The sequence below is a fragment of the Amblyraja radiata genome, chromosome 6 (genome assembly GCF_010909765.2).
Source record: "Amblyraja radiata isolate CabotCenter1 chromosome 6, sAmbRad1.1.pri, whole genome shotgun sequence".
Classification (NCBI taxonomy): Eukaryota; Metazoa; Chordata; class Chondrichthyes; order Rajiformes; family Rajidae; genus Amblyraja; species Amblyraja radiata.
Window position 1 is genome coordinate 57,678,042 of NC_045961.1, and position 23,071 is coordinate 57,701,112.

Sequence of the window (23,071 nt, forward strand, 5' to 3'; positions counted from 1 at the left end):
CCTTTAATTTGAAGAACCAAGTCGAAGAATCAATTTGGTGGTAACACTATCTGTCAAGTCAAAAAACTGTAGGTTCAAAACATGCACTAGACAAATGAATTTTATCTAGGTTAATATTTGTACTGAGGACAACTGCACCAATGAACATGTTACCCAAGAAATTCAAATGAGCATTTCATGTTTTATTTATCATATGCAATTTTACCAAAGGGACCACTGTATAATGCACTTCCCACAGGTCCTCTGTAGGGAGGGTGTATGGCACCACTTGGACACACGCCATGGTACCTAATATAGGTCATCACATATTTAGATTCAACTCACTTAAACATTCTTTTGCAAGTAGAGACATTCCTTAACTTACACTAAAAGGCTACTTAAGTACACTCGCACATATGTAAACAATTCTGTACAGTCATTAGTGCAATCAAGGCTGTTTATAATTTCCACAACACTGTACAATCACTCAAGTTTACATCGGAAGCAAGCCAGCAATGCACCATTGTTTACCCAGAAGGTCATGTGCCGTAGAAAGTGCTTCAGACACAGCCAGACACTGCCGAGACAATTTATTTTGGCAAAGGGTAGAAACAGATGCAGAGTTGGTGATTCTGACTTACGTAAAATCTGACTTACGTAAGGGTTCACAGAACGTAAGCTTTATGAAAGTCAGGGAGTGCCTGTACTTGGCCATGAGTTACAAGAACCACTCATGCAAATAGTTTTTCACAAAGATAAGGCATATCAATTAAAGTGGAATTGTCAAATGTGCTTGACACTGTAGATAAAAAACATGCATCCTACTTCAGGTACATTATCTTTCAAAAAATTAACTTACCTTACATACATCTACACAGCCCTCCTTTATGCCCCAGCACTGAGCCCCAACTCACTCTCATCTCCCCCTCCATCCAGCTTCTGACTGCAATCACCTCCAGTCCCAACTAATAAATGCCGACACTGTGACCTGACCCTATAAGTCCCTATCTCTCCCTCAGGTCCAAATGTCTTTATACACTAGTCCTCTTTTCACCTATCCATCATGTCCAACATAATTTGAAAGCTGACAAATTAAAGTTACTTTGCATGTTAGGTAATGACAGAGGGAAAGCCTTATTATCATGCTCACTGTTCTATCCTGCACGAAGTTTATACCTTGTGTGCCTTAAAATACTGCAGTAGGAGCCTCATGTATTACAGTTGAATGCACCCTTTGAGTCATGAGAATATTTCTAGCCATTTGTCCGTTGGATAAGGCATTACATGCAGGTACTTTAAACCTTTGAAATCAGATCTAGCAAGCCAACATCAAATATTATTGGTCCTTTCTCTTCTTGTCAAAGCCAGTTCCATTTTATATATGAGGGCTTTGAGTTTATGTTACAATGTAATTTTAATATCAGATCAGATCCAGGATTCTGTCATTTTAATGGACAATATATAATGTACACCAATGTCTTGAACAAAGGAAACAATGAAATCATTTGAAATAGGTTTTTGTTAATTATTTGATTGCTGGAGTGAGATGAAGATCCGAGTATTGGCTGCCAATTGTAGGTGCCTTATGACATTTGATTCTGTTGACTGGCATATTATCATTTCTCATGTTCTGCTCCCTATATATAAGTTGATATTTTGCTTAGCATGAATACCAGAATGAAAGATATATTGGCTGGTTATTGTGGTTACCAGCATGCTGTGCCTGATAGGACTTCTAAAGCAATATTCCAGTTATCATTCCCTTAATCCCTCCTTTAATTATTTTAGTTACTTCGTAAATCAATGCATGAGGAAGATTACAAAACACCTGGAGATTCATAAGAGATACAAAAACATACAATTCTGAATAAATGTCATATGGATTTTCTAACTTCAGAAAAGAAGCAGTGTTGTCAATTAGTTACGAGTGAGCTAATTGTAATTATTAGCTATTTATCAATATGTGGTCCCTGTAAATTAACTGTTCTCCACATTAACACTGCTCATGAATGAAACTTGATATACAGATGGCAATGTTTGTGGAAATGGTGTGGATTTTCCAGCTTTGAACAACCATGTATTTGCACTCTCCAGACTGAAGGAAATGAAGTAAGGTTTCTCAGAAAATAATAAAATTGTTTCCGCTCCGTCATACCAGCAAGAAAGCTCCTGTTTTGCTTGGACATCTGTTTCAGAACGTTAAGCAGGTTCTCCATATTCAGATGGACCCACATACGTGGTTGTACATCTCATTAAAGCATTATCAAAACCCTAGAATTTGTCTATCATTAAACATTACGTATCCAATTTTGTATTCCTGAAAATTACATTTAATAGGTCTAGTTGTAGCAATTGCTCTGCTACAGAGATAACATTTATTGAGGTGCATTAAGACTGGTTTCAGTTTTTTTTTTGGGGGGGCTTTGCTCCAAGTGATGGTTAAGCAACCTTAGAAATCTATGTTTACTTGCACAAATAATTACAAGCCTGTGTTTGTTTTGTAATTCTTATAGGTTCTATACATATGTATCATACACATTTAGAAGCATAATCGCTTACTACTCTATATGCAGCTGCAGTATGATTTTAAGCACTTAATCCATAACTTGATTTCAGTGCGAATACAAATCACAAGACATTTAATATACAGTGGGCTCCACCATTCACATATTTTATAGTTTCACATACTGTTATGATCTTAGTCAATGTATTTTAGATGCAAATTGAGTTCATCATAGACAGTATTTTGACAGTTCTTTGCCTTACCTCCTCAATTGCATTAACATTTGGCGATTCACTAGCAACCATTAATGTCCTTTGTAATGTGCAGTCTGCAACAAAGGTATATTTATACCACAATAGAAAGCAATGACTTTGTGAAGAGCAGGTTTCCAGGAGCAATGTCTACTCTCATCATAACCATGAGTTAAATAAAGCTTGAAATAATCTCATTCCTGTTGACAGTTATTGTTGACAGTTATGTCATGGTATGGGATAACAAAGAAACTTAGATTGAAAAATATTTCCAAATTCCATCTGATTCTTACACTAAAATAATGTCTAAAATGTGCACGTGTCCAACGATAAACATATGTGAGTGTCAAAAGAGGGTGTCAAAATAAATCAATGCACTCACCATCAAACTTCTTATGTCTGGAAACAAATGTTGTGCGGAGAAAATGACTTGTTTCTTCCACCATATTTTCAAACTCCAGTTTGCTCTGCTGGCTCAACCTGTCCTCCATTTCCGAAGTGCAGCATGTATAACCTTGTGCGCATATCTGCAGGTGCTCCCCTGAAGACATTGAAGACAAAATTAGTTACTTCATGGCAAGAAAATTAGGCATCCAATGAGAATTTTAATGGAAACTAGACCGTGGGACCCGTTGGGCCCCGTTCCCACAATGCAATATTTCACCACTCACCCGTTCCCCCACGCAACCTGTTTCCACCACTCACCCGTTTCCTGAATTCAACCCGTTCGCCCAACGCAATATTCCACCACTCACCCATAACCCCCAACTGCGCAGGCGCGGCTGATTTCCCTCATCCCCCAACACTCCCTCCCCCTCCCCTTCAACCTCTCATTTCTCTCCCCTCTCTTCGTCCTCCACACCCTCCCTCACCTCTCCCTACATCTCCTTTCCCCTGCCCTCATTCACTCCCTCCCTCGATAACCCCTCTCCCCTTCCTACCCCCTCCTCTACATCTATCTCCCTGCTCCCCCACTCCTCACCTCTCCCTTATCTCACTCACCCACTGAACACAATGTTCAAATAGCATTTCTCCTCCTCCACGGCCCTACTCCCTCCCTCATCTCTCCCTCCCTCTCCTTTCCCCTACCCTCAGTCGGCGCACCCCAGAGACAATCAATTGTCCCTACGTGGGGGGGAGGAGGGGGGGGTGTGAGCAGTGCCGGCACTCACCTTCCCCCATCCCACCCCCACAATGAAAATCTCGATTTTTTTTGGTAAATTAAACCTCTCTCCTATTCCACTTCCCCCCACCCCCTACAATGAAAACCGCAATTTTTTTGTAAATTAAACCTCACGTTGGGGGCGGCATCGGTACTCCCCGGAGTCCAATCGGCCCCATGTGGTGGGGGGGGGGGGGGGGGGGAAGGCGGTGTCAGTGCTCACCTCCCCCCTCCATCCAACCCCCACACAAAGAAAATTCTGGATTTTTTTTTGTAAATGAAACCTCAACCCAGGAATTTGATTAAAACGGCTCTTTAAAAAAAATCGCACTCCCTCCCTCCCTCCCTCCATAACTCCTCTCCCCTCCCTACCCCCCTTGAGGTGAATGCTACTGATCTCATTGTGATGTCATTGTGGGCTGGAACACTGCTCACGGGCAGTTTATGTAAATTAGATCCCATTGTGACATCATAGCTGTAACTGCCTCTGCAAGGGCAAGTGATTAATTCTCAAACTGGATTTTGTATAGTTGAAAATGTGAGTAACTTGTAAAATATAACCTCAATCTGAACGATACTTTCATACACCACACCACAGGACAATGGTATGTAAGGTGGTCTAAAAACTGTGACGTTATCGTGTACCAATTTGGTGTAATTTAGGGCATGAATCACACGCAGACAAACTCAGTTATTCTGTCTTCGAGTCAGATGAGAGTTTAAGTATAATATTGATATGAAAAGTGCCTTGAAATAATATAATTGGTTCTATGACTATTTGGAAGTTACAACAATTCATTGTACTATCTCCTCCGGTCTTGTTTAATGTTTTTTTTAAAAACTTAATTAAGTTATTTTTCACTGGAATTTCAGACATTCCCTCAAAAGAGCCCATTATTCCAGTGAAATTTTAAAGAACTATGAGTATAACGTGCCCTTTTTACGCTCACAAATTAAAAAAGGTGTGCAGTGTTTGAAAGGGCAGAATGCGTGTCAGTTTCATTTTGTTATTATGATTCTTATCTGTTGACAGTGTTAAACAGATCAGTCCTCCCAGAGGATTATTCTGATTTTTCAGTTTAAAACCTATGCCATTTCTATTCAAATACATGGTTTAAATTATTAAGTGAAATGACTGTGTTAGAAGGTATAATAATAGTTGGAATTTTAACTGATCCATTGCAGATTTGTCTTCGAAAGGCTGGAAAAGAGAGGCAGGGCTGTGTCAAGAGTTTTGTCAATGATAGGTGGATACAGATGAGGGGTGTTTGGGTGGAGTAAGTGACAAGCGCTAGAGGTGAAAAGGAGACAAAAGGGTGTCAAATAAGGAGAGGAGATCAAATATACAGAAATGGAGCAGATTGGAGCAGAAAGGGAGCAGGATAGCTGGGGGATTGTGTCAAAATGTGTGCACATCAGGCTGGGGAGGCACATGGGAAAGAGAGGCAGGGTGCTGCTTATAATTGGAGAATCCTATGGTACAATGAATTCCCCAATTTTAAGTAATACCCCCCCTATTTTTGCTGTGCGCACCATTCCCTCACCCCAGTGTGCAAACATTTCTCCCATCATCTCACACTCTCTCCTTAGTCACGGAGTCACATAGCATAGAAACAGGCCCTTAGACTCAATTTGTCCATGCCGACGAAGATGCCCCATCAAAGCTAGTCCTATTTACCCATGTCAGACCCATATCCCATATACATTTTGTGACAGGAGAAGCTAGACCTGAAATTTGGTAATATAATTTGTCTCATCCACTCTGCTTACATATTTAATTTCTACAACAAAATTGGTTCCTGAAAAATTCACCTTTAAAACTTTAGCTTCTTGCCTTCATGAGCCAATATATTATTTGTACCTGAGAAGGTCAATAGACACCTTGCTTAGATTTCTTAAGTCTCAGGTTCTCTCTTAATTTCTTGACTAAAGGGATATAATGTGGCTTGCACCAGGAAATAGTCACGTCCTGTCATTGAAGATACAAAAATTGCTGCATAGGCATCACAACCATGTTAAATTTATTCTCAAGTAAAATAATACATTAGATCATAACATTTGCACTGAATGCCAGGGATAAAGAAGTGGCCAGCTAGCATTCCATTTTAGTTAACGCTTTTCATTTGTAAGACATCAAGTGAATAATTTCATCTTGAAGCTATCAATGCAACTGAACAGAAAAATTAACAAAAGATAGTTTTCAAGATGTTTAAAGGGCTTGAATGCAGATAGGGGTGCAGTTAGCAGTTAGTATCGTCAAGAGTGCAGGGAAATTGTTGCATCTCTAAGGATCTGAAATATTCCAGATTCTTAATGGTAAACCAATAAGTAAGCTGCTCTTCATCTCATCCAATGGACTTTAAAAAATTATCTCAGAGAGAAAAAAAACAAACGTGTAGTAAGGAACTACAGATGCTGGTTTAAACCGAAGATAGACACAAAAATCTGGAGTAACTCGGCGGAACAGGCAGCATCTCTGGAGAGAAGGAATCCGAAACGTCACCCATTGCTTCACTCCAAAGATGCTGCCTGTCCCGTTGAGTTACTCCAGCTTTTTGTGTCTATCTCCGAAAAAAACAAACGTGTTTTCTACATTTACTGAATAAAATAAAGTGCTTTCATGCAAAAGATGACACAGAGAAAACAAATAGATCATGCTCAAGGGCACTTGAAACATTTGCAAACTTCAGAGATTGAAATGAAAGTTTGTAAAAGCACCAGCTTTCATAAGAATAGCCATACATCCTTTGCAAATGCTCAACCGAACAAATTGTGGCCTGTCACCTTCACTTTGCCATCTGCAATAATTCATGGCAAAGACATACAATCAACAGTTAATACAATAATTAAGTGTATTAAGTGCTTATGTGAGAGTTTCTGTTGTGAAATATTCAATTTTCCATGGAGTTATTACTAGCAGGAAAATAGATACTCAATAATTTAGTGAGGCAAACAAGGGCACTCGTGCACATTTAATTCATTATTACCTCTCTTTCAATAGATCATTAATGTGCACATCCAAGCATTTCCTTGCTAGTTGTGACTGAGTGTGGAGGAGGGCCCTTACTGTGTCTTCAAAAATTCACAAAGCTGGGTGAGAATATGAGCAATTAACATATTTATCTCTAATGTGCTCAGTAGTTAAAGCAACTTCATTAAATGACTGAAAACCCATAAATCTCCTTTCCATACTGAAAACACAATACAAATCTGGATATTTTCTTATTTGCTAATCCCCCCCTAAAAAATATCACAAACTCCCTGCTGGACCCTCTGCAGTTTGCATATCGGGCCAATCGATCTGTGGATGATGCAGTCTACCTGAGCCTGCACTTCATCCTACAGCACCTAGACCGCCAGGGGACCTATGCGAGGATCCTGTTTGTTGATTTTAGCTCTGCATTCAACACCATTGTGCCAGAGCTACTACACTCCAAACTTTCCGAGTTGACTGTGCCTGAACCCCTTTGTCAGTGGATGACCAACTTCCTGACAGACAGGAAGCAGCATGTGAGGCTGGGAAAGCACATCTCGGACCCGCAAACACTCAGCATAGGAGCACCGCAAGGCTGCGTACTCTCTCCTCTCCTCTACTCTCTCTACACCAACGACTGCACCTCCAGAGACACCTCTGTCAAGCTTCTCAAGTTTGCGGACGACACAACCCTGATTGGACTGATCCATGATAGGGAGGAATCTGCCTACAGAAAGGAAGTGTCACAGCTGGCGTCCTGGTGCCGTAGCAACAACCTAGAGCTCAATGCTCTTAAGACAGTGGAATTGATTGTTGACTTTAGGAGAGCCCCCCCTCCACTCACGCCACTCACCATCAACAACACCACAGTCACATCTGTGGAGTCTTTTAAGTTCCTGGGAACCATCATCTCGAAAGACCTTAAGTGGGGGGCTACCATCGACTCCACAGTCAAAAAGGCACAACAGAGGATGTACTTCCTGCGGCAGCTGAGGAAGCACAATCTGCCACAGGCAATGATGGTCCAATTCTACACGGCCATCGTAGAGTCTGTTCTCACCTTCTCCATCATGGTCTGTCTGGTTTGGCTCAGCCACCAAGCACGACACCTGGAGGCTGCAGCGAATCGTCCAATCAGCAGAGAAGATTATTGGCTGCAACCTTCCCTCCATTGATGAACTGTACACTGCAAGGGCCAGGAAGCGAGCGGGCAAGATCATCTCCGACCCCTCTCACCCTGGCCACAAACTCTTTGAATCACTTCCCTCTGGAAGGCGACTCCGGACTGTCAAAGCTGCCACAGCCAGACATAAAAACAGTTTTTATCCACGAGCAGTTGCTCTATTCAACAGCCAAAAATCTGTAGCCTCCCTTTGATCTGGTATTTTGTTGGTTCACATGTTTGATCAATGGTGTTTTATCATTAATGTTTTATTATTATTAATGTTCAGTGTTTTCTGAGTCATTCGTAACGGTCACTGTATGTCATGTTGTTACTTGTGGGTGGAGCACCAAGGCAAATTCCTTGTATGTGAATACTTGGCCAATAAACTTACTTACTTACTTACTTACTTACTTACCATTAGAGAGCCAATTTTCAGCCAATTCAATTCACTCCATATGACATCAAGAAACAGCTGAAGTCACAAGATTGAACAAAGCCTATGGAACCAGCCAAGAACTCAGTAGCAGCGAAGACTTGCAGCTGTTCCAGCATAGTTACAATGCTGCTATCTGCACACAATATGGATAATTGCCCAGGTATTTCCTTTCCATAAAAAAACAAGATAATTTAAGTTTGGCTAATTTCCACTCAGTTAATATGCTCTCACTTATCAAAGTGATGATGAATATGGTATCATCACGCTGTCAAGCAGCAAATACTATTAATCTGCTCCCCAATGCCTATAACTCGCCAGTCATTAGCCTCGGGTGTAATAACAATGGGTGTGCCTGTGGCAGATGAAAGATCGGCCTTCCTGAGTGAATCCGCAGAACGCGTATGGAATCCCTGGTTGTGTCTTCTGGACCTGCACAGGCCAGCTGTCAGAGTATTTGCAGAACACTTTAACTTCTCCCTACACTATTCTGAAGTCCCCACCCGCTACAAAGCAACCAGTATCATCCCAACGCCAAAGAAAGGCAAGGTAGTGTGTCTTCATGATCATTGTCCAGTGGCTTTGATTTCTACCAACATGAAGTGCTTTGAGAGACTGCAGATGTTGCATATTAACATCTGCCTACCAGACAGCCATGATCCACTGCATTTTGCCTACCATTGCAATAGATCCTCAGCATTTGCATTCACCCCGGCTCTACACTCAGTTCTGGAACACATTGATTACAAGGAAACTTACTTCAGACTCCTATTTATTGACTGTAGTTCAACCACAAACACCATAATCCCATCCAAAACATCTCCAGCATCCTGGACCTAAGAGTCAACACTCCCCTCTGTCATTGTCCTCGGCTTTCTGACCCATAGACCACAATCAGTGAGGATAGGTGACAATACATCCTCCACATTCATTCTCATCACCAGTACCCAACAAGGATGTGTTCTCAGCCCCCGATTTATACTCCCTCAACACTCAAGATTGTGAGATCAAATCCTGCTTTAACCGCAACTACAAGTTACGAATCTCAAATAATAACAAAATGGGGTATAAGGAGATAAATACCTAACAAACATGGTGTCAGGACAATAACCTGACACCATGATAGTAAGCAGGGCAGCACAGTGGAGCTGGTAGAGCTGCTGACCACGAGGGTTTCCTCTGGGTGCTCCAGGTTCCACTCACATCCCAAAGACGTGTGGGTTTGTAGGTTAATTGGCCTATATATATTGCCCCTAGTGTTAGGGAGTGGGTGTGAAAGTGGGATAACATAGAACTAGAGTTAATGGGTGATCAATAGTTGGTGTGGACTTGATGGCCTGAAGGGCCTGTTTCCATGCTATATATCTAAACTAAAACTAAAGAGAAAGTATTTCATGTTTTGCTCAAAATTCCAGCGTTTGCAGTTACTTGTATCCCCAGCCCATCCAATCTCTTCTTGTAAATGTCCTCATATCCTAACACATGGGAAATCAAAAGTGCTTCATGACAGGACAAATATTTGTAGAAAGGATTACTAGTTTAAGGATTTCTTGGCAAGGCCAAGAGCTGCGTGTTAAAATGTTTTGGGGTTTGGTCATCAGGCATCTTAAGGATGTAGGAAGCGGGCAACTCTGACAACAAATGGACAGATACTTAAAAAATCCTGTGTGCATTTTTCTCTCTAACTAATATGAAAGTCTGAAGACTAAAGGGCCTGTCCCACTTTCACGACCTAATTCACAACCTCTGCCGAGTTTACCCTTGACTCATACTCGCAGCATGGACGTCACAATGTCGTAGGACGTCGTAGGTAGGTAGTAGGTAGGTCATGATACTAGTCGTAGGTACTCGTGGCATCAAGCAGGCTGGGGCGTTTTTCTAGCCTGATGAAAAATGTCCATGAGTAAAAAAGGTCGTGAATTAGGTCGTGAAAGTGGGACAGGCCCTAAAGGCTGTTCTAGTGAATGTGCTCATCAGTTCTTGATTGCCCTCCGAGATAGCTTAGCAAGTCATTCAGAAACTACTACATTAAAATGTTGCATGATTTAAACCATAGGTGAACCAGCATTGACTTCAGATGTGGAAAATGTTCTCACAGTCCAATTGACCTTATATCTGAATATTTGCAGACTAATGTCTATGTTGGAACTGCTGCCTTACAACTAGTCATGAAACAGAATCATATATTACAAACTTCCAAATAATTCAAGATCCAGGTACTCATACATCAGAAACACGGTTTTAAAAATGGCCATTAGGATGAATCTTTATAAAACAATTCTGGTCATAGATCTTGAGGTCACAGCAAAGATTTACTAAAATACTAAAATAGTTCCTGTGATGAGAACCTGTGAGGAGATCCTGGATGAGGAACATTATGAGGAATCTGCAAAAGGCTTAAGGAGAAAAAGGCTGGTGAGGACTAAACAGAACAGCTGGAAGGAAAATGTCTGTGATTTAAAGACTCATTTAGGATTTCTGACTATCATAAGTGATCAGCATCTGGGCTGCATTGCCTCACCAGATGATGGAGAAAGATTTAATTATACTTTCAAAAAGGAATTGATGAAAAAAAATGCAGGTCTCAGGAGAAAGAGAGGGGAGTAAGTCTAGATGCATTGTTCTTGCAGAGAGCCAGCAACGACTCAAAGGGACCAAATCACTTCCTCCTGTGCTATTACCATTCAAGATTTAACTGAAACCATTAGCAGCACTAATCAACTGCTGATTTGTATCTTTATTGCATTTAATTCGAAGTCAAAATAGTGCATTCTAACTTTAAGTAGGTTACTTGTGAGGTCAATTTTGAAGTAGTACTTTTAAGTTTTGCTCACTTTAACATTTCAAAATGACAACTGCCCAACAGGGAAGGTAATACAAGTGGTAGGATATAAATGAGAAAATTTCAGGTCCAATTAACTGGGAGATTCAGAACTAAACTGGTTTTGATTAGGAAAATCAAAAAATGCAATGAGTTCAGATCTAAATGTCTAAAATGAATGGAAGGAATAGATGCGGTAAATAAAACTTGAAAATAAATTAAAGTTGAAGAGGCCAAGGAACACCGATGGATTTAATCAGCAAACCTGAATCGATACTTAAGATTGGTAAGAATTTAAGCAGCTGTGTGAAATATAATCTCATGTGAAGTTGTTAGTATCACTTTGTTCACAAGATGTGCAAGCATCTACTCAAGACAGAATTGAGAGTTGGGCATCAATAAAGATTTTGAAATGTTGAGTTTATTTGATGCTTTTGAAGCTACCTACATCCTGGCAAAGTCATTCTAAAAGGGTTCTGCTGAAGCTCACCCAGGTGGCATGAAAATCTTAGGCAATGATGTGGGAGGTAAACCAAGAGTATCCTTATTCAATTATTTTCTCTAGTAATTTAGCATTGACTAAAATCCATGGTGGACTAAAGGACACAAAGAGCTGGAGTAACTCAGTAATAAGAAGGATCTCGACCCAAAACAAACATCACCTATCCATGTTCTCCAGAGATGCTGCCTACACCATGCTGCCTGATCTACTGAGTTACTCTAGCACTTTGTGTCCTTTTATGTATTAACAAGCATCTACAGTTCTTTGCTTCAACATCCATGATGACTGTTTATCAAATCTGTCCAGCGCCTGAGAACTTGGTCTTTTGCCTTTTTAATTTGTCTTCTTACTAAAAAAACCCCAATGTTGGTACAGGTGCACAACCTTTTATCCGAAGATCCAAATAACGAAAACCTCCGAATAGCGGCCATTTTTTCGGTCCTTGAAGAAAGGTCCTTGAAAACGTTCACCGAGGGCGGCCCGCAGAGGTGACAGCGGAACCTCCGGTCGATCCTCGAAGAAAGGGGAACTAAATCCCCATTCATAAAAGAGAAGGTGAGGGTATATTGCGCGGGAGGGTTAATAATTGACAATATGCTGCTGCCTGCCCGCTGAGTTAAAAAGTTCCCACGGTAGACTCACGATACACAGTGTTTCGTGAGTCTTGCGTGGGAACTTTTTAACTCAGCGGGGCAGGCAGCAGCAGATTGTCGCTCGCTTCAGTTTCACCCCACCTACACCCCTCTGCTTCCCGGCCATGTGTGTGACCCCTTCCCTCCCCAGCTACCCGCCCATTGCACCGGCGCGGGGGCTTTGCACTGTCTTCATGTCGGCGATTGCAGCAGGACCGTGCCAGTCACCGGAGACGTCAGGACCAACGGGACACCGACCCCCAGGCCCACTGCAAGCACAGAGATCCCAGAGACCCACAGCCAGCAGCAGCCCAGCCCCGTTCCAACTCCAGAGGAAAACTGCAAACAGGCCGGAGACGTCAGGACCACCAGAAGCCGTTCCCCGAGCTGCGCCCCCTCATCGGGACACCGACCCCCAGGCCCACTGCAAGCACGGAGATCCCAGAGACCCACAGCCAACAGCAGCCCAGCCCAGCCCCGCTCCAACTACAGAGGAACCTGGGTTGCGGATGACGGGGCGCAGCTCGGGGCGTCGTAGGGGCCCATCGGGGAGCGGGTTCCTGTTGGTCTTGACGTCTCCGGCCACCTGCCATCCTCCGGGAACTGTACCGCCCTTGCAGGAGAGTGGGGTTGTTTGCAGTTGCAGAGGGAGGGGGCAAGGGCGGTACAGTTTCCAGTCTCAGCTCCAGTCCAGGGGGGTGGCCGGAGACGTCAGGACCAACGGGACACCGACCCCCAGGCCCACTGCAAGCACGGAGATCCCAGAGACCCACAGCCAGCAGCAACTCCAGCCCAGCCCCGCTCCAACTCCAGAGGAACACGTAGGGGCAGAAGCTGATGGTGTTCAAGGTACGTCTTGTTCTTGGGGTGGCGGATGAGGGGGCGCAGCTCGGGCTGTGGGCAAACTGCCACTTGTCGCCGTAGTGGCCCATCGGGGAGCGGATTCCTCTGGAGTTGGAGGGGGAGGGGGGTATTGTGCTGTTTGATCGCCCCCTGCTATCCCAGGGACAGGGAGACACAGCGGCTTTTTAGACTGGTGGGCAATCACTTCCAAAGTTCTGCCCACACAGTCAGTACACCTCTCCTACACTGCATTTCATACAAACATTTATTCTGCACGAAAAAACTACATTGAAGACTCAAACTCGCGACCGAGTTTACTGCCGGGATCAAGGCGCAAACTCGCGACCTTGCGGATATGAGCCGAGCACTCTACCACTGAGCCAGCCATTAAAATCTACGCTAAAACATTTCCATTCCGAAGACCGACAAATTCTGAATTACGAAAAGTGTCTGGTCCCAAGGCTTTCGGATAAAAGGTTGTGCACCTGTACATACGCATAAAGACGCCTTTGGAACTGCAAGAATTCATCAACACCATCACAATCAAATCATCCTGTCATTTTAACTGGCATCTTCTGAAGCCTTCCTGGACTACATTCAAAACAAATATAAACAATATTTATGCATATTCTTGAAATCTGTCTGACTGCAAGCACAATAAGCTATTCCAGCGAACTGTATCACAAACAGTGTGTACAGGTACCAGTTTCACACCAGCATATGCTTAAGATGCAGCAGCAACACTGACACAAGAGTAGTTGTGCATTTATTCAATGGTTCACCACTAGCTTCTGCATCTCAGCAAAATGTTAAAAGTTTGGGAACAGCTGCACTCAGCATGCTAATTCATGTCAATGACACACGAGTACTATTAAACCAAAAAAATTTAAGAACATTAGTTTCAGACTATGATACTCCAGTCAATGAAAATTTTGTAAGTGTTAATGTGCATCTAACGTGGAAACATAAACATGAGTCGTTAAATAATTCTGATGTTGCTATTTTCCTAAATCGTTTTCAATTAATGTGAAGTGTGCAATACATTTTACACAATCAAAACAAACAAGCTGTTTTAGGTTTGATATTGTGGAATGAGTAAACATTAATTAATAATCTTGTTGTTAAGGGGCCTTTTGATGATCATAGTATTATGGAATTTTACATTAAGATCAAGATTGATTTAATTTAATCCCAAAATAGGGTCTTAAATCTAACTTAAATAACCTAAAGGTTTCAGACATGGCTTGCATGTAGTAAATTTGGAAACTATATTAAAAAGGTTTGACAGAAGATAAGCAATGGATAATATTTAAATACATAGTTTACAATAGAAATACTGCATGAAAAACCCAATGTGAACTGTAGTCCTCCCACAAATAAAAAGGATGGAATTAAAGCAAAGAGGATTATAAACTGATACCTTCCAGAAATGAGTGTGTAAATGGAATCACCCTTAAAAGTAGCCATACATACACATGGAGTAATGCATGACTAAGAGTGCAGCTGTGCAAAAACACTAGTGCAAACCACTGTCCTCCTTGCTGCAATGCTGAAAATCTGTTATGAATCCAGCAATCAATCTCACCATAGATCTGTGCAGAGAGACTGTCTGTGATAATATTATTTGGTGGGCCACGGCAAGCGATGGGGATGCCCCATATTGTGGGCCAGCCCCAGTAAGTACAGTGAGTATGGACCATTGTTAGGGATAAGGAACATGTGTTGGCAGAGTCCCAGGTTGCTGTGATCTCCCTCACTATTTGCTGATGGATGTGATGGCAGCTTCTGCCTTGTCCTTTCTTGTTTGGCTGCACTGCTCTTCCCAGCCTAGAGATATCTCTGCAGCATAAGCTCACCAAGCTGAAGGGGGAAGTGCAGGTTTAGGACAGAAAATATTAACTTGTGGCAACTGGGCACATGGAAAATAAAGTATGATTGAGCAGTACGAAGATGGACTCATGAAAGAGAAATCACCTTTAACAAAACTATTAGTCTTGTGTGATTGTAACTAGAAAATAGATATGGGCAATGTGTCAGAACTCAGAAAAATCATTGGTACACAAGTCACTGAAAGTTAACGTGCAGGCAATGCACACAACTAGGAATGAGAAAATGTTATGTTGGTCTTTACTGCAAGAGGATTGGCGTATAATAGTAATGGGGCTTTCTCACGGGGCGACTTGACGCAAGAGGTAATCAGAGTTGAACATTGTGGGAACCTCGTACGATAACCGTACGGCATTCGTGGACCACCATGGACCACCGTGGCGCTAACGGCAGGTACTCGTTTAACTTGTTGACTCGGGAGAAAATTCAAGCAAGCTTGAATTTCTCCAAGAGTGACTTGTACACTTGTGGTTGAACATTGAAACATTATATGGACGTAGTGGCCAGTGCGATATCCGTAATAACTCTTGCGTTTACCGTGGGAACTCCTGTGAACGGTGAACCCGGAAGCTGGACAGAGGGGACAGAAGGTGAGTAAAAAAGGTGGTCTCAATATCGCCAATGGAACATGTGTCCATCGAGGACGTCCCACCTCATTGTCATTGTTGGAGAATCTTTTTCACTGGAACACTTGCAGAGATGGCTCCCAGAAAAGCTCAAAGAAAGGGGGTAAAGCATGTCAGAAAGGTTTTTGCCATGCAGGAGAATGAGGAGGAGACGCAGCAAGAGAGACAGGTGGAGAGGCAACAGGAGATGCCACAGATAACACTGCCTGTGGGCTCCTTGGAGCAGGGAGAGGGTGAGCAAGGTGGATTTCAGATTGCCTCCCCAGTAGCCGTTGTAGGAATAGCCTCAACAGACGCGTATATAAAGGGAAGATGGCAGAAGGTAAGGCCATATAACTTCACCAGGGAACAAGAGGGGGAAATTGTAGAATGGTACCAATTCAACGAAATTCTTTACGATAAATCCAGAGGATTACAGAAACAGGGAGAAAAAACGGAACCTGCTGGAGACGAAGGCTGCGGAGTATCCCGGGTGCTCATGTGAGTATATATAATGATATATTAGTACATCAACAGGAAAACCATTTAATGTTATCCATGATTTAAAAACATACATTGCTATTGATGTAAAAGTGCTGTTTTTGCAGTTAAGTTAAACTTCTCTTATAAGTGTGTCTGTGCCCTGCAGCTGCAAAGTAAAAAAGTCGCAGACAGCTTTTACACGCTCTGTGTTTGAAGTTGGAATCATGTCTCCAAGAGCCATAAAATAAATTATGCATGAGGGCAGGCAATTTTCACTTGTAATGTTTGTCTTAAAAAAGGCTATCTGTATTTACAAACTTGTGCTCAGGTATCCAAGAAGCACAAGAAATACCACATTAAATGCGGAGGGCAGGCTCTTAAACAGGCCTCTATTTACTGTCCAGAACTTTTAATATAACGGAAGACATCCAATGCTAGAAGTTCTATTTAATTCTACCACTCTACTTTAATGCAGATGACCAACTCATGCAATGGTTCACGAATCTCACCCTTCTGCCTTCACGCAAGCGTCCTCGATTCACATAGAGGGCTGCTGCATACAGCGCATCAATGAAAAACACCACCATCCTATACTCGAAACTACTTAGTACAGGCATGTCTCCAAATGAGCCAATTCAACCAAGGGAGGATATTTATAGTGTGTGAAAAAAAAAGTGACATCATTTGTGCCACGTGATGATTTAACAACACTTCACAGTTCACAATGTTTATTCAAGATTTAACGGGAAAGCTCGGGAGACGGACAAGTCACTCACACAAATAACAGAAATGCCGAGTACCCGTGGGAACTCTTTATCTACCCCCCGTTATATCGTGTGATATCGTGCTAGACCACGACCACTTCACTCTGGTTACATCTTGCGTCAAGTCGCCCCGTGAGAAAGCCCCATAAGGATACCTTACTGAAATTACATGAGACTCTGAAATTACCACATCTGTAATATTGCGTTCAGGTTTTATCCCTCTATTCTAGGAAGAATATAATTATTATAGAAGAAACATACAGATGAGCAAGGGAAGGTACAATGAAGGATTCCTACATTTATTCCAATTTACTTTGAGGAGAAACTAAGAAGATTGACCCTAAATTCTCTAACATGTGGAAGAATTATATATGATTTCATTGAAGCAAGAGGAGAGATTGACAGGAGAGATTCAGGGGTGGCTTTCTTTGTTGAAATGTGAAAAACAAGGGTTAGCCATTCAAAGATGGGTTGCAATGAGATTTAATCACCCAGAATCTTTGGATATTTAGGGAGTAAAAAAATAAAAATATATAAAATTATGAGAGGCATAGACAGATTGGACAGTCAAAATCTTTTTTTCCAGGGTGGAAACGTCAAACACTAGAGAGGATAGCTATAAGATGAGAGGGGAAATGTTTAATGGAGATGTACAGGGCAATTTGTTTTACATAGGAAGTGCTGGGGGCCCGGAATCCATTGCCAGGGTGGTGGTGGACGCTGATGCGATTGTGGCGTTTAAAAGGCTTGGAAGTGCAAGAAATCGAGTGATATGTAGCATGTACAGACAGGTGAGTTCAGTTTCATTGTTATCATGTTTGGTGCAAACATTGTAGACTGAAGGGCACGTTCCAGTTCTATGATCGTCAATGTTGTATGTTCTATATGAGCATGTCCGGTGGCTCGGAGATAGAAAGATCAACCATAATCATAGTGAACAGTGGAGTAGGCATGAGGGGCTGAATGGCCTACTCCTTGCTTATTATGTTATAAGGTAGAGTCTTCATTTGCAAACATGTTTATGGATGCATTCACAAATAAAGGACAGATGCAAGCATGTGTTCCAATGCAAGATCCAATGTGTGCTTGTAAATTACAGATGGTGCTGTCTGCTATCAGTGCATGCTGTCCTAATGCATTGCCTGTATCAACTTTATATAATGAATTGCTAGCGTAACAGCCTGCACAATTAAAAGTAGGTGCAATGTCGCTACAGGGGGTGGTGAAACTCTGCATGTAGTGTCTGTGATCTGCTCATTTTAGTTTCTCCCATCAGAAAAGTAACATCTTCAGCCAGAGACAATGTAGTCCTTGACAAGCTTTGAAGTTTCCGTTTTGGCTGTCACAGTCAACAGACATCAACCTCAACTTCGGTGTTCCTCCTACTCCTACTTCCAGCAGCTTGACCTATATTATACAGGCTCTGTATATTACACAGGCTCTGTATAATATGACTCAAGTTATTCCTTATTCCATGAATTAACAATTAAAAAAATGTCAGGCAATAACCATCTTCGACAACAGAATCTATTAATCTACCCTTGTTATTCAATGGAGCTGATGATTTTTATAACATCGTATGGTTTGCCATTCCACAAATTGAAGGTTCTAAAATAACTAATTCATTTCATTTCATTCCATTCCATCTTGCCATTGAAAGCCAAGTTGAGCAAGGTTGCAAATTTGTAAAGCAAGTCGACTTCTCCATGCTGTCATAGGAACACAAGAGAGTCAATATAATCATGGCTGATCTCCTTTTGTGCTGGTTCCCCATAACCTTCAATTTCTCGACCTTTTATATGTATTTATCCATTACCACCTTAAATATATATAATGATCTGGCCTCCACTCTTCTTGCCGACAGAGGAGTCCAGGAATTCCCTAACCTCTGAGAGAAGAAATCTCTATGCACCACAGTTTTAAAGGACCAGCCCTTTATTTCATAGCTCTGTCGCTTTGTTTATGACTCTCCCACTAGAGGACACATCTCAACATCTACCCTGTTAGGCCCCTTTAGGATTTTATATATTTGAATAAGATCATTCCGCATTCTTCTCAATGCAAAGAATTCAGAACTAAACCATCTTGATGGGACAAGGACAATGGACAAAGGACAAAGGACATTTATTATCAAAGGACAATCCCCTCATCCCAAGAATTAGCCTGGTGAATCTCCTTTGGATTGCCTCCGATGTTACTATATATTTTTTTAGATAAAGGGACCAAAACTGTGTGTATTATTCCAGGTGTGGCCTCACCAAAACCCACTTCATCTGCAACAAAACCTTCCTATTCTTAAGATCCCCTTCTTAATAAAGGCTGATATATCTGTGTATCATCTATATTAACAATTTGGATGCAAATGTAGGCAGCATGATTAATAATGTTACTGATAACACCAAACAGCAATCAGTAAAGACGGTTGTTTTACATTACAACAGGGTCTAGAGCCACAGTAAAAGTGGGCAACGGAATGGCACATGGAACTTAACTTACACAAGTGTGAAGTGAGAAGTTAAAACAAGACAGACCACACACAGTGATGCAGGGCCTATGGACTGCTGTACAACAGAGGCATCAAGAAGTACATAGAAACATAGAAACATAGAAAATAGGTGCAGGCATAGGCCATTCGGCCCTTCGAGCCTGCACCGCCATTCAACATGATCATGGCTGATCATCCAACTCAGTATCCTGTACCTGCTTTCTCTTCATACCCCCTGATCCCTTTAGCCACAAGGGCCACATCTAACTCCCATTTAAATATAGCCAATGAACTGGCCTCAACTACATTATGTGGCAGAGAATTCCAGAGATTCACCACTCTCTGTAAAAAATGTTTTTCTCATCTCACTCATCTTTTCTCATCTCATCTCAGTCCTAAAAGATTTCCCCTTTATCCTTAAACTGTGACCCCTTGTTCTGGACTTCCCCAACATCGGGAACAAACCCCTACATGTGCCTATTTCCCCGAAAGTGACAACACAGTTTGGCAGAATGGTGAAGGTGGCATGTAGCACCTTTGTGTTCACCAGACAGGTGGATGTTGGCACTGACGAGCATGAGATATTAGGAGAAATGGAATAGGCTTGGACAGTTATCCCTGGAGCAATGGAAATTGGAGGGTGACCTTATTGAGATTTATAAATTAATACGGGGTATAGATAGAAACATTGAAAAAAGGTGCAGGAGGAGGTCATTCGGCCCTTCGAGCCAGCACCGCCATTCATTGTGATGATGGCTGATCGACCCCAATCAATAACTCCCCATATCCCTTGATTCCACCAGCCCCTAGAGCTCTATCTAACTCTCTCTTAAATCTATCCAGTGATTTGGCCTCCACTGCCCTCTGTGGCAGGGAATTCCATAAATTAGCAACTCTCTGGGTGAAAAAGTTTTTTCTCACCTCAATCTTAAATGGCCTCCCCTTTATTCTAAGACTGTGGCCCCTGGTTCTGGACTCGCCCAACATTGGGAACATTTTCCTGCATCTAGCTTGTCCAGTCCTTTTATAATTTTATATGTTTCTATAAGACGTCCCCTCATCCTTCTAAACTCCAGTGAATAAAAGCCTAGTCTTTTCAATCTTTCCTCATATGACAGTCCCGCCATCCCAGGGATCAATCACGTGAACCTACGCTGCACTGCTTCAATCACAAGAATCTCCTTCCTCAAATTAGGAGACCAAAACTGTACACAATACTCCAGATGTGGTCTTACCAGAGCCCTATACAACTGCAGAAGAACCTCCTATACTGAAATCCTCTTGTTATGAAGGTCAACATTCCATTAGCTTTCTTCACTGCCTGCTGTACCTGCACGCCAACTTTCAGTGACTGGTGTACAAGAACACCCAGGTCTTGCTCTACCTCCCCATTACCTAACCTAACCCCATTGAGATAATAATCTGCCCCCTTGTTTTTGCCGCCAAAGTGGATAACCTCATATTTATCTATATTATACGGCATCTGCCACGCATCTGCCCACTCACTCAACCTGTCCAGGTCACCTTGCAACCTCCTAACATCCTCTTCACAGGACACACTGCCACCCAGCTTTGTGTCATCCGCAAACTTGCTAGTGTTGCTCCTAATTCCCTCTTCCAAATCATTAATACATATATTAAACAGTTGTGGCCCCAACAACGAGCCTTGTGACACTCCACTCGCCCCTGCCTGCCATTCTGAAAAGGACCCGTTCACTCCTACATTTTGCTTCCGGTCTGCCAACCAATTTTCTATCCATGTCAACACCCGACCCCCAATACCATGTGCTCTAATTTTAGTCACCAGTCTCCAGTGCGGGACCTTATCAAAAGCTTTTTGAAAGTCTAGATACACTACATTCACTGGCTCCCCTTCATCCATTTTACTTGTCACATCCTCATAAAATTCCAAAAGATTAGTCAAGCATGATTTTCCTTTCATAAATCCAAGCTGACTTGGACTAATCCTTTTACTGCTATCCAAATGCCACATTATTACCTCTTTAATAATTAACTCCAGCATCTTTCCCACTACCGAAGTCAGGCTAACTGGTCTGTAATTCCTCGTTTTCTCTCTCGCTCCTTTCCTGAACAGTGGGATAACATTAGCTATCCCCCAGTCCACAGGAACTGATGCTGAATCTATTGAACATTGGAAAATGATCACCAATGCGTCCACTATTTCTAGAGCCGCCACCCTGAGGACCCTGGGATGCAGACCATCAGGGTCAGGGGATTTATCATCCTTCAGTCCCATTAGCCTACCCAATACTATTTCTCGCCTAATGAAAATTTATTTCAGTTCCTCTACCCCCTTAGATCCTCTGTCCTCCAGTACTTCTGGGAGATTGTTTGTGTCTTCCTGAGGGAAGACAGATCCGAAGTACCTGTTCAACTCTTCTGCCATTTCCTTGTTCCCCAAAATAATTTCACCCGTGTCTGCCTTCAAGGGACCCACATTTGACTTTGCTATTCTTTTCCCCTTAAAATATCTAAAGAAGCTTTTACTGTCCTTCTTTATATTCCTGGCCAACTTCCCCTCGTACTTCATCTTTTCAGCCCGTATTACCCGTTTTGTTTCCTTCTGTTGTCCTATGAAAGTTTCCCAATCCTTTGGCTTCCGGCTACTCTTCGCTGTGTTATACATCTTTTGTTTTTGTTTTATTCTATCCCTAACTTCTCTTGTCAGCCACAGTTGCCTCCTACTCCCCTTAGAATCTTTCTTCATTTTTGGAATGAAATGATCCAGCGTCTTCCGGATTATGCCCAGAAATTCCTGCCATTCCTGTTCCACCATAATTCCTGCTAAGATCCCTTTCCAGTCTACCTTGGCCAGCTCCCCTCTCATGCCTTCATAGTCCCCTTTGTTCAACTGCATCACTGACACTTCCGATTTAACCTTCTCCTTCTCAAATTGCTCCTTCTCCTTCGATTTAACCTTCTCCTTCTCAAATCTCAGATAAAGTGGATTATCATAATCCTTTCATCGGGTAGGGAAGACCAAAACTAGAGTGCATAGTTTAAGATGAGAAGGCAAAGGTTTAAATGAGAGATCACATTTTTCCACACAGAGGGAGGTGGCTGTGAACTGCCAGAGGAAATGTTAGATACGGGTACAATTACAACATGCAAATGATTAGTGAGGTACATGGAATGGAAAGGTTTAGAGGGATATAGGCCAAATGCAGAAAAATGGGACTAGCACAGGTAAACATCTTGATCAGCATGGATGAGTTGAATGTAAGGGCTTGTTTCCATGCTGTTAAACACAAGGAAAGTGAAGGGCCTGTCCCACTTGGGCGTCATTTGCGCGTCATGCAGATGGTGCGCGAAGATTTTGTACATCCCAAAATCCTGAGGCGCTGCGCACAACTGCGCATCACTGCCTACGTCGCCACACACCATGCGCGCGTAATGTGCACCATGCACGCATCACATGCACGTCGTGTGTCATGCCGCGTAAATTATGTCGCGTAAATGACGCGCAAATGACGCCCAAGTGGGACAGGCCCTTTACTCTACACCATTGGCTTCTTAACTACTTGTTGGAAGTGTCTGCTAACAGTAATTCTTTGTACTGTT

At 42.3% G+C, this 23,071-nt stretch overlaps 1 protein-coding gene across 1 annotated transcript in view; it reads right to left on the reverse strand.

The window, feature by feature from the left end:
• The window catches only part of gpc6 (glypican 6), a 745,006-nt gene that overhangs the window by 486,640 nt on the left and 235,295 nt on the right, over positions 1 to 23,071 (reverse strand). The window contains exon 2 of the mRNA XM_033022925.1: positions 3,116 to 3,274. Within this exon, the coding sequence (XP_032878816.1) occupies positions 3,116 to 3,274 (159 nt within the window). The remainder of the gene's footprint in view (positions 1 to 3,115; positions 3,275 to 23,071) is intronic.